General features: G+C 37.7%; 1 protein-coding gene across 6 annotated transcripts in view; it reads right to left on the bottom strand.

Annotated features, from left to right (window-relative positions):
• The window catches only part of DPP8 (dipeptidyl peptidase 8), a 60,751-nt gene extending 44,177 nt beyond the window's left edge, over window positions 1–16,574 (bottom strand). For 2 of the 6 annotated variants that reach the window (XM_079125658.1, XM_079125660.1), the window contains exons 1-4: window positions 15,947–16,574; window positions 12,302–12,571; window positions 11,638–11,750; window positions 3,590–3,649 (exon numbers count right to left, since the gene is read on the bottom strand). In XM_079125658.1, the coding sequence (XP_078981784.1) occupies window positions 3,590–3,649; window positions 11,638–11,750; window positions 12,302–12,560 (432 nt within the window). In that variant the 5' untranslated portion in view covers window positions 12,561–12,571; window positions 15,947–16,574. Of the gene's footprint in view, window positions 1–3,589; window positions 3,650–11,637; window positions 11,751–12,301; window positions 12,572–14,559; window positions 14,724–15,946 lie in introns of all 6 variants that reach the window. The other 4 variants (XM_079125656.1, XM_079125657.1, XM_079125655.1 and 1 more) reach the window with 4 other exon arrangements.
• Window positions 16,575–18,188: the final 1,614 nt, after the last annotated feature.

Raw genomic sequence — 18,188 nt, forward strand, 5'->3', positions numbered from 1 at the left:
TTCGATTTTTCAGCCTCACATGAAATACATGAATAAAATAAAAGTCTATTAACTTCTGAAGAAAAAAAAAAATGTTCTTGACAATACTGAAACTGGGGATGTAGCTCAGTGGTAGAGTGCTTGCCAAACATGTGCAAGGTGCTAGGTTCAATCCTAGTATGACCAAAAAAAAAAAAAAAAAAAAGTGTGACAGAGAGTGGAGGAGAATGCAAAAGCAATCTTTAAAAAAAAAAAAAAAAAAAAGCAGGGCTGGGGTTGTAGCTCAGTGGTAGAACACTTGTCTAGCATGTGTGAGGCACTGGGTTCAATTCTTAGCACACATATAAACAAGTAAAATAAAGGTCCATTGTCAATTAAAAAAATATTTTAAAAAAATAAGCAAAGAAAAATCACATGTTGAGGTTGCTAGGACCTATATTGTTACTGTTAATTTTTTACTTTGCCTAGTTATTTTTTATTTTTCTTTTTGATGGTCTTGAGGATTGAATCCCATAGCAAGACATGTTACCAATGAGCTACACCTCAGACCTTCATTTTTTATTTTGAAACAGGTCTTCCGAAGTTCAAGAGGTTGACCTTGAATTTATGATTCACTTGCCTCAGCCACCTGCATTGCTGGGATTAGAAGTGTGTACCATTACACCTGGCTCACTTTGATTAATTTATAAATTAAACTTTAGCATAGGAATGTATGAAGAGGGAAAAAAAATAGTATACATAGGGTTTTTTCTGGGGGGTGGGTACCAGGGATTGAACTCAGGGGCACTCAACCACTGAGCCACATCCCCAGTCCTATTTGTATTTTATTTAGAGATAGGGTCTCACTGAGTTGTTTAGTACCTTGCCATTGCTGAGGCTGGCTTTGAACACGCCATTTTTCTGTCTCAGTCTCCCAAGTCACTGGGATTTTAGGGTTTAGTACCATCTGTGTTTTCAGGCATTACTGGGGGTTTTCAAACACATTCCCCACAGTTAAGGGGGAACTTATTTGTGTTAGGCTGCAACAGCAAAAACTAGCAAATTCACTGAATGAATATTTTAATTTGGATCTTTTTGTTTAAATATCTCTTAAGACTTTTTCTAAGGAAGGCAAAAGAAATTTTGAGTATATGATTATATTTTAATTTCTTCATTCATATTGTCTATGAAGATAATCAAACTTGGTCCATAATTCTTTTCTTTCTCTCTCTCTTTTTCTTTTCTTTTCTTTTTTTTCAGTATTAGGGATTGAATCCAGGGCCGTGTACATGCAAGTCAAGTGTTCTACCACTGAGCTAAAGCCTAGCACTTTTTATTTAACTTTGAGATGGTGTATTCCTAAGTTGCCCAGGCTGGTCTTGAACTTGTGATCTCCCTGCATCTGCCTCCTGAGTAGATGTGATTACAGGTGGGTGCTACTGCACCTGACTTGGTCCATACTTTGTATGTTTTAATGCTTTATAATTAAAACATAAGAAGTTTTAGAGCCGAGAAATTAACTTTCATAAAGAGAACTGTGCACTTTAACTTTGTGATCAAAAATTTGTTATTTGCAAGAATAAGATGGTCCCAAAAAAATCCTGAAAAAGATCAATGTGGGGAACACTGGCCTTACTACATACTAAAAAGTTAAAACATGAAAAATAGAATGAATAATGTATAGAATAGAAAAATCTAACATGGAATATTGAGTGCAGAAATTAGTAAGAAAAAGATGGGGAAAAATAGCACTTTTACAATCAGTGATTACTGATCTAAATTTTAAATTAGTTGGAATTACTGCATAGCCATATGCAAAAAGATAAAATTGGAAACGCATCTTACATATTCTAAATGGATCAGAAAATCAAGTGGTAAAAAATGAAACTTCCACCTAGAGCCAAGATGGAGTAATAGGGTACAGATATACCCTGTCATCTAAAACTGAGAATATGGGCAAAAATGTAAGAAATAATGTTTTTAAGACACCAAATTTCAGTCCACAAAGGACAGTGATATCTGAGAAACGGGAACCAAATGAGGTGAGGCTAACAATTGTCCCAGCTACTGCCTTAAGAGTTTCTAGAAGATGGTGGTGCAAGTGGAGGGAGGAAATTACAAATGAAATTAAAGAAGAAATTACAAATGAAGTAAAAAAATACTTTGACTTGAAAGCAAACAAAACCAAAACATACCAGAACTTAAGGGATAAAGTGAAAGCAATACCAAAAGGGAAAATATAAAAGTATACAATAAAACAGAGATCTCAAACTAAAATCTAATCCTCCACCTTAAGACATTGGAGGCGGGGGGGGGGGGGGGGGGAAGAGAACAAACTAAAGAAGGAAGGAAATAATACAAATTAGACTAGAAGTAGTCAAAATAGAGGGGGGAGAACCCTTGCCCAAACAAAAAGTTAACTCTTTGAAAAGATTGACAAATTGACAAATTTATCTGGACTGAAGAGGGAGACAAAGCCCACACACAAGAGTGACCTCAAATAGCTAAAATCAGAAATGAAAGAGGGATCATTACTAACAACCTTACAGGAATAACAAAAAAGATTAGAAAGGAATATGAACAACTGTATCCGAACTGCACAAACAATTATATGCCAACAAATTGGATAACTTAGATGAAATGGACAAATTCCTAGAAACACACAAACTATCAAAACTGACTCAAACAAAGCCTGGCACAGCAGCATGAACCTGTAGTTCCAGGAGGTACTCAGGAGGCTGAGGCAAGAGGATAACTTGAGACTGAGTTGGAGACAAGCTGGGGCAACGTGGCAAGTCCCTGTCTCAAAAAAAAAAAAAAAAAAAAAAAAAACTAACTCAAGAAGAAACAGAAAATCTAAATAGACTTATAACAATCAAATAGATTGAGTAAGTAGTCAAAGAGCTTCCCACAAGCACTAAGGGCTGGGAGAGAGCCTAATAGGCACAAAGTCTTGGGTTCAGATGCTCAGTATCAAACTGCTATGCCTCAACAAAAACAAAAAAAACAAAAGAACTTCTCACAAAGAAAGTTTCTAAATATTCAAAGAATTAAAACCAATCCTTCTTGAACTTTTCCAAATAACAAAGAGGAGGAACACTTCCTAACTCATTCAATGAGATCAGTATGATACATATACCAAAACCAAAATCATTAACCCTATAGACTAATGTCCCTTTTGAATATAGATGCAAAAATTCTCAGCAAAATATTGGCAAACCAAATACAGCAACATATTAAAAGGATTATAAACCATGACCAATTGGGGATTTTTGGTTTTGTTTCCTTTGAGATGAAGAAAGTCTATGATGTCCAGGCTGATCTCGAACTTCTGGGCTGAAGTTGTCTTCCCATTTCAGCCTCCTGAGAGAGTAGTTGGGACCACAAGCATGACATCATCATGCCCAGCTGACCAAGTGAGATTTATCCAGGGAGTGCAATCGTGGTTCAACTTATGAAAATCAATCAATGTAATACACAATATGAATGATAAAGAAAAAAAATGGCATGATCATTTCAATGAACACAGAAAAATCACAAAAAAGTCAATATTTTTTCACAATAACAATACTCAATAAAATCAGGAATAAGTCAGGCACAGTGGTGCACACCTATAATACCAGCTACTCACTTGGGAGGCTGAGGCAGGAGGATCACAAGTTCGAGACCAGCCCAGGCAACTTGGCGACACCTGTCTCAAAATAAAAAAATAATAATAATAAAAAAGGGCTGGGGACACCTGTCTCAAAATAAAAAATATATATAAAAATAAAAAAAGGGCTGGGTATATAGCTCAGTGGTAAAGAGCTCAGGGTTCAATCCCCAGTACTGAACAAACGAACAGGAATAGAGGGGAAATTTTTCAATCTGACAAAAGGGCATCTGTGAAAAACCCTCAGCCAATATCATTCATAATGGTGAAAAACTGAAAATGTTCCCTTTTAAGATAAGGAAAAAGAATGTCTATTCTTACTTCTATTCAACATTGTACTTCTAGTCAGGGCAAATTTAGATAAAAAAAAGAAATAAAAAGCATCTGGATTGTAAAGGAAGACGGTAACTATCCCTATGTACAGATGATATGATCTTACATATAGAAAATACTATAATTCTGTTGGCACGGTGTTGTATGCCTGTAATTTCAGCAACTCAACAAGGCTAAGGCAGGAGAACTAAAAGTTGGTGGTCAGCCCAGGCAATGTAATAAGACCGTGTCTCCAAAATAAAAAATAAAAAGTGCTAGGGATGTAGTTCAGTGAAGAATGCCCCTGGGTTCAATTTCTAGTACAGCAAAAAGAAAACAGTATGTCTACAAAATACTACTGGAGCTAATAAATGAGTTCAGGAAATTTGCAGGATATGAGATCAACACACAAATATCATTTGCACTTCTATATAGTAGCAATGAACAATCAGAAAATGAAATTTAAAACTCCACTTAAAATATCAAGAAGAATACTTAGGGATAGATTTAAACAAAGAAGTGCAAAGACTTCTACGTAGAAAACCATTACTGAAAGAAAGTAAAGAAGATCAAAATAAATGGAAAGACATATGCAAAGATTGGAATATTGAGTCAATGGAATGCTTATCAAAATTCCAAGATATGGACAACCTGATCATCTTAATATTCATGTGGAATTGCAAGGACAGAGAACAGTCAAAACAATCTTGAAAGAGAAGTGGAGGACTCAGATTTTCCAATTCCAAAATTTCTACTTTTCCAATTTTCAATAGTTAGTTTAGAGGTTAGAGGGTAAAACAGTGGCAAAGTGTATGGTTAGCATGCTCAAAGTCCCAGGTCCAATCCCCAGCATCCTGCCAGTACAAAACTACATTAATTAAGACAATACAGTATTAGCATAAGGACAGATATATAGGACAAGGGAACAGAACTGAGGGTCCAGAAACAAATCTGTACATTTACAATTAACTGATTTTCAACAGGAGTGCTAATACTTTTCAAATGGGGATAATCTTCTAACAAATGCTGCTGGGACAACTAGATATCCACATGTAAAAGTATTAATCTGGACCTATAACACTGTATGCAAAAAATAACTCAATGAATCAAAGACCTAAATGTAAGAGCTAAAACTATAAAACTCTTTTATTAAAAAATGATGAAAATCTACATGACCTTAGATTAAGCAAGTTTGTTTAGATAAGACACCAAAGGCATAAACAAAAAAAAAGATATATTGGATTCCATCAAAATTTAAAATTTGTGCACCAACGGACATGCACTAGTTTTCTAGGGATTCTGTAACAAGTTACTGAACGTGGTAGTTGAAAAAAAAAATCCAGATTTATTCTCACCCCAAATTTATTCTCACTCCAAAGAAGATACACAAATGGCCAATAAACACATGAAAACATGTTCAACACCATCAGTCACTAAGGAAATGCAAATCAAAACAATAATGAATTATCACTTCCCACCTATTGGCATGGCTATAAACAAAATGATGGGCCATAACAAGGATTAATGAGGATGCAGAGAAATTGGAACCCTCATACAGTTCTGGTAGGGAATGTAAAATGGCGTAGCTACTATGAAAAACAGTCTGACAGTTACTTGAAGTTTAAGCACAGAGTTATCACATGACCCAGAATTCCAGTTCTAGATATGTACCTCAGAGAACTGAAACCATAAATCTAAACAAAAACTTATATGCTAATGTTAAAAGCAGATTTATGCATAAAAGCTCCAAAGCTGAAATAACCCATATATCCATAAACTGACAGATCAACAAAATGTGGTACAGTCATATAATGGACTATAATTTCACCATAATAAAAGTAATGTTGTTACCTGCTACCATGTGAATAAATCTAGAAAATATGGTGCTAAAAGAAGACAGTCATAAAGGACTACACATCATTATGATACTATTTATATGAAATGTTCAGAACAGGCAAATCAACAGGAGATCCCAAGTAGATTAGGGCCTGGCAATAGGGAGGATAAAGTGGAAGACTGACTGCTGATGGATTTTGTTATGATTTGGATATGAGATGTCCCCAAAAGCTCCAGTATTAATGCAGGTATATCAGGAGGTGAAATGATTGGATTCTGACAGCTATAACCTAATCAGCTCAACCTAGTTTGAATGGACTGGATGGTAATAGTAGACAGATGGGGAAAGGCTGAAGGGGTGGGTCACTGGGGATGTGCCCTGAAAGGATGCATTTTCCCTGTGGGCCCTTCCTCACTCTGTGTCCTGACCCTGCCATGAGCTGAGCAGTTTTCCTGCACTGGACCCCTCCTCCATGATGTGGTGTCTCATCTTGTGCCCACAGCAATGGTGTTGGCTGTCTATGGACTGAAACCTCTGAAACTGTGAGCCCCAAATAAACTTTTCCTCCTCTTGTTGGGTAGTTTGGTCACAGCAACAAAAAAGTTGACTAAAATAGAAATTAATACTGATAAGTGGGGTTTGTTGCTATAACTGACTTAACTATGTGGTTCAGAAACCTTGGGAAATGGAGAAAGGAATTTTGAAAAGTTTAGAGATGCAGACTAGAAAAGTTTTAGAATGCTATAAGTGGAGTTTAACTGGTGATTTTGATGGGAAATCAGAAGACCAGAATGGATGGAGCTGGGTTTGTGGCTCAGTGGTGGAGCACTTGCCTAGCATGTGTGAGGTACTGGGTTCAATTCTCAGCACCACATAAAAAATAAAATAAAGATATCATGTGCACCTACAACTAAAATATTAAATTTTAAAAAATCATATAAAAATAAATAAATAGAATAAAGGTATTGTGTCCATCTACAACAACAACAAAAAAAAAAAAAAAAAAAAAGAAAGAAAGAAAGAAAGAAAAGAAAAGAAAATACTAGAAAAACAAAAGAAAACCAGAATGGCAACACGAATGCACACTGTGCTCATGAGGTTTCAGAGGGAAATCAGGACTCTATTGGGAATTGGACTAGATGCCACTAGTGTTATATTCTAGCAAAGAACTTAGCTACATTTTGTCCATATCCTGAGACCTTATGTGGGGCTAAATTTAAAAGTGATGGACTAATTAATCTGGCAGAAGAAATTTCAAGGCAGCACAGCATTTGGTCAATGAATATTATTGGCAGCTTTTAGCTAGATGGCAACAGAAAACAGAATTAAAGAATTTTAAAAACTTGAAGTCTGGCTAGAAAAGAGCTTGTAAAGCTGAGGCCAAGGAAAATATGCTTGTTCAAGAGATTACAGACCCTAAAGACATACTAAGTATTTTGCATAGAGACAATCAGAAACATGCCCTAAAAGCATTTCAGGAACTGACAAGACCATACCCACCTTCTGGGTGTAAAAGTAAAAATTCCTTTGAGAAGAGATCATGGGAGTGCCCTACTGCTTGCACAGGAGGGCCTACGAAGTTGTTTCACCATACTGCAGGTACTCAGAGGTACCTGCAACCATGATACCAGGGGGCCCAGATACCATGCGATCTGGTAGTACACCTCAGCATCATCAATGTGGTGCTGGTTCTGCAGGAATGCAGTATGCTTGAGTTAAGTAGTCATGGAGGTTTCTATTTGAAAAGAAGGCCTAAGAACCCAGGCAAAGTGCAGCAGTCCCTGTGAGCTGTTCCTTGAGAGGGTGATACATGAAGTTGTAAAGGTGAGGCCAAATTACTGAGATGGAGACCTGAGTAATTAAGAGATGCCAATAATGTGGACTGTCTGCCAAGAAAAGTTGCTGACTGCGGAGAGAGTCAGGCTGCACTACAACTGGTTAAGTCCAAAGGGGTGGGGCTGCCCAAGGCCTTTGGAAATGACATCTGGAAGCCATGTGTTCTACATGCTATACAAGGACTTGTTTGCTTGGCTGGGTTTCTGCTCTTTTTTAATGTTTTTTTTTTGGTACCAGGGATTGAACCCAGAGGTACTTAACCATTGAGCCACATTTCCAGTCCTTTTGTTTATTTTTATAATTTAGAAACAGGGTCTTGCTAAGTTGCTTAGGGCCTCACTAAGTTGCTGAGGCTGCCTTTGAACTCAAGATCCTCTTGCCTCAGCCTTCCAAGATGCTGGGATTATAGGTGGGCACCACTGCGCCCAGCCCCATCCCCTCCTTCCTCCCTTGCTCTTCCTCTCTCTCTCTCTTTCTTTTTTAGTTGGGCTGTTTGTTTATTTATTTGTTTGTTTATTTATTTATTTATTTATTTATGGCATTGAGGATCGAAACCAGTGCCTCGCATGTGCTAGGCAAGTGTTCCACCACTAAGCTAGAACCCCAGCCCCCACCCCCCCCACCCCCGCCCTTCTTTCTATGTACCTATTCCTTTCTTTCAGAATGGGAATGTTTACTTGGTAACATTATGTATTAGTTGTATACTTGCTTTCAGTTTTTACAGGGAATCATGGCAAGGATTTGTTTTGGGTCTCAGAGGAGACTTTGGACTTGAACTTTTGGAGGCTGCTAAGACTAAGAGACTTTAGGAGATGAACTAAATTCATTTCGTGCTGTGAAATGGACATGAGCTTTTGTAGGTCAGGGCTGAATATTATGGTTTGAATATGAGGTGCCTCCCCACAAAAGCTCCTGTAATAATGTAGGAATACTTGGAGGTGAACTGATTGAACTGTGATGGCTGTAACCTAACCAGTCCATGTTAGTTTGAATGGACTGGAGTTGGTAACTATAAGCAGGTGGGTGTGTGGCTGAAGGAGGTGGTCACTTGAGACATGCCCTAAAAGGATGCATCTTCACTCCAGTTTCCTCTCCCTTTCTCTCTACTTCTTGACCCTGCCATGAGTTGAGCAGCTTTTCTCCACTGGGCTTTTCCTGCCTTACATTGTGCCCAGAGTAATGGATTCAGCTGTCCATGGACCAAGAGCTCTGAAATTGTGAGCCCCAAATAAATTTTTAGCTCTTTAAGTTGTTCTTGTTGGGTATCTTGGCCACAGTGATGAAAAGCTAACTAAAACTGATTTATTTTGGGATGAGGAAAGTGTTCTAAAATTAGACTGTGAAAACAGTTGCACAACTATGTCAATACACTAAACAACACTGAATTATTTACTTCAAATGGGTGAACTGCTATATGAATTACATTTCTATAAAGCTGTTAAAAATTTTTTAAAAATAAAAAGACATTTCATATTAGTGCAAATGAAAAGAAAACTGCTGTGGCTATCTTAATATTGAAGAAAATTTCAGACCAAAGAATATTACCAGAGACAAAGGTCATTTCATAACAAAAAGGAGATCAATAAGTCAGGGCATAATAATCCCATCTACATATGCTCCTAATAACATAGCTCAAAATACATAAAGCAAAAACAAATATAATAGAACTACCAAAAGAAATAGTCAAATCTATAATTACGGTTAGACATTTTAATATTCCTCTCTTAATAAATAATAGAACAGATAAGAAAATCAGTGAGAATACAGAAGACCTGAACAACACAATCAATTTGGTCTATTGTGCAGTAATACAGCACTGTACCCAAAACAACAAAATATTCTTTTCAAATATACATAGAATAAATACCAAGATGGACTATATTCTGGGCCATATAACAAGTTTGATAAATTGGAAAGCATTTAAATTATAAAAAAACTTTTTCTCTGATCACAAAGGAATTAAATTAGAAATTAAGAACAAAAAGAGCTGGGCACGGTGGCACACACCTATAATCCCAGCATCTCAGGAGGCTGAGGCAGGAGGATTACAATTTCAAAGCCAGCCTCAGCAACGGCAAAGTGCTAACCAATTCAGTGAGGCCCTGTCTCTAAATAGAATACAAAATAGGGTTGGAGATGTGATTCAGTGGTTGAGTGCCCCTGAGTTCAATACCCAGTACCAAAAAAAAAAATCAGGGAAAGGCTGGGGTTGTAGCTCAGAGGCAGACCACTTGCCTAGCACCTGTGAGGCACTGGTTTTGATCCTTAGCACCATATAAATAAAAATAAAGTCATCGTGTGCATCTACAACTAAAAAAAATACTTTAAAAAAATCAGGAAAGCTGGAGATGTAGCTCAGTGGAAGAACATAGGTTCAATTCTCAGCACAAAAATCAATCAAACAATCTATCAGAGATGCCTGAACACTAATTAACTATCTGATATGAAGAAATGGTCAATAATTTTTTTAGGTGTGATAATAATATTGTGGTATTGTCTAAAAAGAATTTGTATCCTTTTAGAGACACACATTGATTTCTTTAGAAATGAAATGACATAGTTGGCATCAGCTTCAAAACAGACTGAGAAGTAGGTTTGGCTTTTTTTTTCCCCCTATTGGGGCTTTTTTTTTCCCCCTTTATCACTGAGCTGTATTCCCAGCCCTTTTAATTTTTAATTCTAAGACAGAGTCTTACTAAGTTGCTAATGATGGGCTCAAACCTATGATCCTCCCACCTCAGCTTCCAGAGTTAGTGAGATTACGGACCTGCGCCACCACACCTGGTTATGGTTTGGTGATTTGTGAGGGGGAGCTTAAAGGGCTATAGTGAAAGGTAGCCAAGATTGAATAATTGCTGAAATGGTTTGTATGTTATTCTACTTTTGTAGGTTTTGAAAATTTCCACAATAGAAGTCAGAAAAAAACCTTTGACTTACTAATCTCACACTATTCTGGGACAAAATTACCATTATTTCAGCTTAATATCCTCTTCTTAATAGAGTAAGGGTCTTTTCCTAGGGGTTAGGGATGAGGATTGAACCCAGGGCCTCATGCATGCTAAGTATGTGCTCTACCACTGAGTTATACTCTCAGTCCCAAGGAATTTTTATTGTAAAGAAAAGTCACAGCCTATACAAAAGAATACCAGAGATAAATAACTGCAATCAAAATAACGAGCTGTCACAGAAGTTGTGTTTTGAAAATTTTTGTGAAAAATACCACATCTTAGTTCATTTTAGGCCAAACATTCTACTTAGTAAGGAAATATTCAACATAAAAATAATAAATGAAAAACCCAAAAGGCAAAAAAATGGCATCTAAACCATTATTTTGTCATTGGGATATTTTTAATTATTTACTTTTGTCTAAAGGTAAACTATTGAGAAAAAAAAAAACAAAAAACCCTAACACTTTGATTTTACATAAATTCAATTATATTACTTAGAAGTAAAACTGAACTTGGTACCTATAAGTTACTGCTGTTACTAAGCATTAGAACTACAAATTTAAAGATTTAAATAAAAATCTTTCTAGAAATATATAATGGATTTTTTGGTTTTGTTTTGTACTGAGGATTGAACCCAGGGACTCATGCACACTAGGGAAGTGCTCTACCACTGACTTGGAGCTACATCTCCCCCACACACCTTTTTTGGACAGTCTCACTAAATTGCCCAGGCTAACTTTTAACCTGCAATCCTCCTGCCTCAGCCTCCCAACTATCTGGGATTGAAGGTGTATAACACCATGCCCGTTTACATTTGTTCTTTTATGTCACTATTTCCTTCCCCCAGATGTGAGAATTACTACAAAGTTTATGGAAGGGAAAGGTAGTTAAAAACTGAATTGTAATTTTTCTTAGTTTTAGATACTAAAAATTGAATGGAACTTAAGATCACACATATAAAAATATTGAAATGTTTTAATTGCTTTTGACTCATATCTACTTCAAATATAAAACCCAATTGAATTTCTGCCTCTAAATAAATGTAGTATCAGAAACATACAATAAATCACAGAAATAACAATGTTTAGTTCTACCTGAAAGAGATCCAAAAGAGGCTTCCAAGACAACATTAAGACTGCTGCTCTGTTGATGGTTTTAGGGATTTCAGAATAAAATAGTGTATTTTCTCTGTTTTCACCAGACATGGCTAAAAGAAAGAAAAAAAATCATTTATTATTATGTTTTCAAATAGCATTCTCACTATAATCACAGTAGTAAGTACATAATGCCTTCTACACACTGCAATATTTTATACTTGGTGGAACCTAAAATAAATGTTAATATGTAGGATATGCAAGTGCCATATGCCTTGGAAATTTTCTTCAGTAAAAGTGAAGTTTCACAGAAAAATGAAGTTTCATTTTGATATTCAGGTCTTAATTCCCCTCAAAACAAAATAATCATCAAAGCATATAAAGTGATATAAGGAGAGTAAAGACAAATATTTTTAGAATTTAAAAACAAATTTTAGTTTGTTACAAGTTGGCAATAGACTTATGAAATTCCACTGTGAAAATTCAGATTACTAAATTTCCTTTTTCTGAATTATCTATTTGGAAATATATATAGATCTAACAATTCTAGCTTTCCTTCATTATAAAAGTCTATGATTATAATCATTAATAAGGCCTTTGATGTTTCAAATAAAAGTATATCTTATAAGTATAATACACTCAGAAACTACAACTTCATACTTACCAAGATAATAGATCCTATCTGAATGAGGCCCATCTGGATCATTCCTCTTCACAAACATAAAATCATGTGGTGCCTTGGCCATCATGTAGCCATGATATTTTCTGGTATCAGCAAGCAGTTTTTTAAGCTGACTCCAGGAATATCGCTCAACATAAAACGGCTCCAATTTAGGCCGATCCTGTGATTCAATATTCTCCTCACACTCTGCAGTCTCGAATATCTCAACACCCAGCTGTTCTGTTTCCATTGCTGCTGCCATGTTGCATTTTCCTAGAAAAACAAGGCACATGAAGCTCTTTACAGGGCTGTCTTATATTATCAGAATGACAGTCTGACAGGGGCAAAACCAAATAAAATCACGAAGAAAAAATGCTTTTTAGCATAGTTGCAATGAAACCTAGTAAGCAATAGCTCCCATTTCTCTGTGCTCAGTTCAAAATGAGATTATTTAAAAAATTGAGGTCATGTCAATTTCACAGTGGCTATAAATCTCTATGGGAACTTTTATAAAAGGCTCTCGTTAGATATATCTTGCCAAAATTCCTTTTTCTTTCCCACACTTGAAGGAAACAGGCCATATGCCAGTTGGCTGCTATGCTCCACCCCAGAGCATGTCAATAGTGAAGCTAAATATGCCAAGGGAGTTGGTTTTTTTTTTTTTTTTTTTTTTGCATTTAAAAAGGTAACACATTTGACAAATGTGAATTTCTTCAGCTAGCAGAAATAATCACAACCAATTGGAACTGTAATAACATTCTCACAAAGTACTTGTAATAATCTTCCTAAGGTACTTACCAAATAAAGTGAAAATACTGTTTCCTTTTAAATGGAATTCTAAACAACAAAATACTTAACTGGCTGGTATATTTATGAGTCTTTTGTGCAACCCTAGACATCAACTATCATATATACTTAAGGTGACTAATATTTTAAAGAAACTTACATGACTATGATTATACATTATAGAACTTTTGCTTTAAATGAGAAAGATAATATTCTTAAGTGGTTTTAGTTAGTTGATGTAGAAAGAATTTAATATCAATAAAATTTTGACAAAAGTTTGAACCCAATTTTCCAGTTCAACCCCCAAAGCGCTAATATTTCACACATATTTTACAAATGTCAAAAATATGTGGACTTGGACAGTTAAACTGCACTTATGAAATCAAATTTCACATAATTACTAAATATTTCTAAATGGCCATATAAGAGGATGCATTTTTTTTTTAATATTTTTTAGTTGTTAGTGGATCTTTTTATTTTTTTGCTGAAGATCAAACTCAGGGCATCACACATGCCAGGCAAGTGCTCTACCACTGAGCCACAATTCCAGCCTAAATGATGCGTTTTTTGAAAGCTCAATTTCTGTTAAGAAGTAACTTTGAGAAAAAGTTATTAGCAGGTATGGGCTTTGAATTAGTCTGTTAGGTATGCAATACTGGCATGCAAATGAACTGAACTGTATGCCTAGGATACTGTTATTTTCTTGCTACCTTGAACTGTATAACCATTTTCAAAGTAACAGTAGCAAAAGTAGACAGAAAACTCATTAGTTACTTCGGGTAGACATATTATTATTACAACTGGGCATTCACATTCAACAATTAAAATCCAAAACTGCTCAGCTGAGGATTAAGTCAGTTGGCTCCACTGGTATGTAGCACACTGATATTTGAGGCAGTGTGTAACAGTGATGGTTATTTGTCCATCTAAAAGCTAGTGGAGGCCTATTTTCTACCAAATGGGTCAGTGAACCTAGTTTTATATCTAATGGAGGGAGGGACAAGTGAAAGAAGCTACACAAATTTTGCTCATTTCCCATGTGTTAAATTTAGAATTTGGTCTTCAAAACATTGCTTGCAAGCACAGAACAGAGAATCTTAACAGGAAAACTTCACAAGTCTTATTGCCCAGATTCTTGAGTCATTACATAAAAGTTGCAATAGCCTATCTTTGTTAAAATCATTGGATATTTCTAAATCTTACTAGCTTCCTAGACTTGTTTCTCTTTACACATACATGTGCACACTATAGAATTCAAATGACATTGTGCTGTATGTTTATAGTCAATGTTTATTCTGTCCTTTCAATGTTAGACCTGGCATTTGGTAGTCATTTACACAAATGTTTACCTGATTATCTCCAGAACTTCCTAACACCTTGTATAGAAATACATTCTCAAAATATATGGCCTGAATTTTCTCAAATAAGGTCAGCATAGTCTCTACAAAGTGCGAACTTTTCACTGCCCCACCTACCTCTTCACTTATGGACCTTCCCTGGTGCCTATCTGATTGTATTTTCATCTGCTCAGATCTCTTCCACATTCAAAGAATCATTCTCAAGTGCCCCAACTTCAAGCACACTCTGCTCATCCTGCTCTCTTCTCACAGGAATTTTTTTCTTTTCTCACCATCCAATCCTGCTCACCAGGATAATATGAGACTCTTGGTCATTATTAAAATGAACCATAGGCAGTCAAAAAAGATTATAAACAGTTCCAAAATAACACTTAAAGCTGATAGAGAACTTTTTGATGTAATATATGCCCAAATTATTTTGTCTGCAATTTATCAAAATTCTAAAATTATTTTTTCAGATATGTATAGCCCAATTTATTCAAAATAGCCTAACAGTAGTGTAAATCTGGATGTTCAAACATTAAAGGGAATTATGGAAGAGATTTAAAAAGTTATAGAGGGCATACACAGGTGAGGTTACTAACTACCAGTATACATCAGTGGAAGAGCTTTTGCCTGCACAAGACCCTGGGGTGAATGAATCACCAGCACAGTCAACAAAACAAAACAAAACAAAAAATCAGTTGTGAGTTTGCCATTACAAAGTCTCAAAAATGGCAGGTATAAAATTTCTATGTGCCTATTCCTGTGACTCTTTTATCTACCAATGTCATAGTTGAGAGATAAATCAATCCAGTAGAATGAATAGTAAGAACTATAGGCCATTTTTTGCAGAAAGGAAACTAACTTGAATTTACTAATTTAAGATTTTCCGTAAGAGAATGTCCTATTTAAAGTGCATTCCATTCTTCTTTTCCTTACCACAACACTGAGAATAAATGAAATGGGCAACTTTTCTGGAAGAAGACTCATTAAGCTTGTTGAAAAAAAATCTGATTACAGATGTTACTTTGTTAACAGTTTTAATTCTGGGCTCCCATAGCTCAAGTAGGTGATGGAGAGAGAGGTGGTGAGAAAAGTGGCAAGTAGAGAGAAAATAGGTCTGCTAGCACAGCAACAAGAGATGATGTCAAGACACCTTCCCACAGTAGTAAGCCCCCCCATTCAAATAAGGATGTTGTTAGAGAAGAGCTAAAGGGCTATTGAGTTTGGACCCATTCAAATGGTATTCCACAGACAGTCGCCCATTTAAGCACGCCGCGCCTCACCGAAGCCTAGCTATCTCACTCTTCAGGGTCAAACTCTTCAGGGTCCACAGTGACTTGAAAAAAATCATTATTACAGAGGGGGGCAAAAATCTTGAAAGCAACGAATGAGTAAAAAGAGGAGAGGTACAGCAAAGAATGCCAAGAAGGGCGACTGGAAGGATAAAAAGTGTTAGGGAAAGTGTGAGGACGTTGGACAGGAGAGTATCCTGCAGCGGGTGGGTGGAACAAAAACCGACCTAGAGCGAAGCAGTAGGGCGAAGAGAACACCAGCTGGGAAACCAGAAAATCTGAGTCCCAAGCCCATCTGCCACGGTCGGACTTTAGGCAAATCCCTTCGCCTCTGTGAGCTTCCGTTTCCTCATCTGTGAGCACGGACAGGACCCGGCCTCCCAACCCCAGAGAGGCTCAATTAAGATAACGGACGTGGAAGTCCGTAGGGCTGCACCCAGCGCTTAGGAGCGCCGGGCGAACGTTGGCTGACTCGGAATCTGAGCCTCGGCTTCCTCTTCCGGCAAGTGGGGCCCCGCCACCGGCTCAGCCCCGCGCGGGCGACTCCTCGGTGAGGCGGACAGGGCCCGGTGGGCAAGGGCCCAGGCCTCGCGGGCGAAGGGGAAAGAGAGGGGGGCGGATACTGCACCTTCCCCCCCGGCCCCGCCCGGACAGTCCTGGCGCGCGCTACGGAGCGGGCCTGCGCCGCTTCATGCCGCGCCGCCTCCACTCCGGTCCGGGCTACAGCAGCTTCCTCGGCGGCGGCGCCCGTTGCAACACAGGCGGCGGACGCGGCACTTAAAAGCTGCGGACGCGATACTTAAAGGCAGCGGACACGGTACTTAAAGGCGGCGGCGGCCCCGACACTTCCGGTTCCTCCAGACCCGACCTCGGACTGAGGAAGGCGCAGCCGGACCAAGAAGGACGCCGCTCCCTGCTGGGTGGGGTTCTCACCACAGTGCCGTCTAGGGGCCGGAGGAGCGAAGGAGGCGCGGGAAGGAGAAGGGTAGGGGAGAGCAGAGATGAAATCCAGAAAGGGCAGCCACTTGCTTCAAGTCACAGTACGAATTGTGAACGAATCTCTAACCATTCGTTTTCACTCAACATATTGAGAGCCTGCTCAAAGTAGACAGAAATCCCTGAAGCTGAGATTAGATCAGGAAGCGAACCGGGCAAAAATCTCTGCCCCTTCCTGGAGATGACACAGAGAAGAGACCAAGGCGTTGGAGAAACGAGTGCCACATAGTGTGGCAATCCGAACTTGGATTCAGAAATGTGGTTCTAATATTAGTGATCTCCAGTGGGTCACTCAATCTCTAGGCCATGGTTCCTTTATCTGTAAAAGGAATATAACTCCCATCTCTTAATTGCGGTTAAAGAAAACTATCACACTAACGTATAAAAATGCAGCTGGGCGCAGTGACGCGCACCTGTAATCCCAATGGCTCGGAAGGCTAAGGCAGGAGGATCACCAGTTCGAAGCCAGCCTCAGCAAGTTAGCAAAACCATAAGCAACTCAGGGAGACCTTGTCTAAAAATAAAATATAAAAAGGGCTGGGATGTGGCTTAGTGGTTAAGTGCTCCTGGGTTCAATCTCCAGTACCCCCCCCCCCCAAAAAAAGCAACAAGGTCCCAAGTTGACTTAATAAAATCAGAACCAGAACCAGGCAGCTCTCTTAACCCACAATTTCTTTCTTTGTCTACACTATACATTGGCAAAGAGAACAAGAAAAGGGGAGCCTAAAGAAATGACTAGGAAAATAGTAGGCACAGAATGAAACAGTAGAAAAACTGGGCCTCCCCTATTTTTTATCTTTACAAAGAACTATGTGTCATAGTGGTGTGCCATCAGAATTTATTATAATAGCATTAATAAAAGGTCCATTTGGTACCTGTTCCACTCTATAATATGTAATTATTCACTCTGAAGTTAATCAAGCCTTCATTCAGCTTCATTTAAGCTCCCTAAAAAAAAGGGCAGTTATTTTCTCTGGGTATCCCCTATGAATTTTCTCTCAGTGACCAGAGAGCAGATTTTAAGGCTTTAAATGCACACATGCATACTAACAAAATACAATGAAATACCTTGCACTTATTTTTGTTCATCCAATATGCTGAATCTCTACCATGTACTATCACTGTTTTAAGCAATGAGGCTACAAGTAGTGAATGAAAAGGACAAAATCCCTGTTCTGGGCAGTTTACATGCTACTAAAAGGAGATATAACCCTCCTCCCCTGAGAAACAAACAAATGTGATTTCATGAATTAAAAAAAAAAAAAGAGCCCCAAAGAGGTAAAAGACTTGCTTAAGTCATATGGCTAATTATGGATAATCTAGATTTGAATTTAGATTTCTTAGTTTTCAGTCTCATTTGTTTTAAAACCCTCAAATGGGCTGGAAGCATAGTTCAGTGGTAGTGCATTTAGCATATGTGAGGCCCTGAGTTCAATTCCCAACACAAAAATAAACAATTTTTCAAACTCTGAG

Source organism: Sciurus vulgaris (assembly GCF_902686455.1).
Source record: "Sciurus vulgaris genome assembly, chromosome: 2".
Taxonomy (NCBI): Eukaryota; Metazoa; Chordata; class Mammalia; order Rodentia; family Sciuridae; genus Sciurus; species Sciurus vulgaris.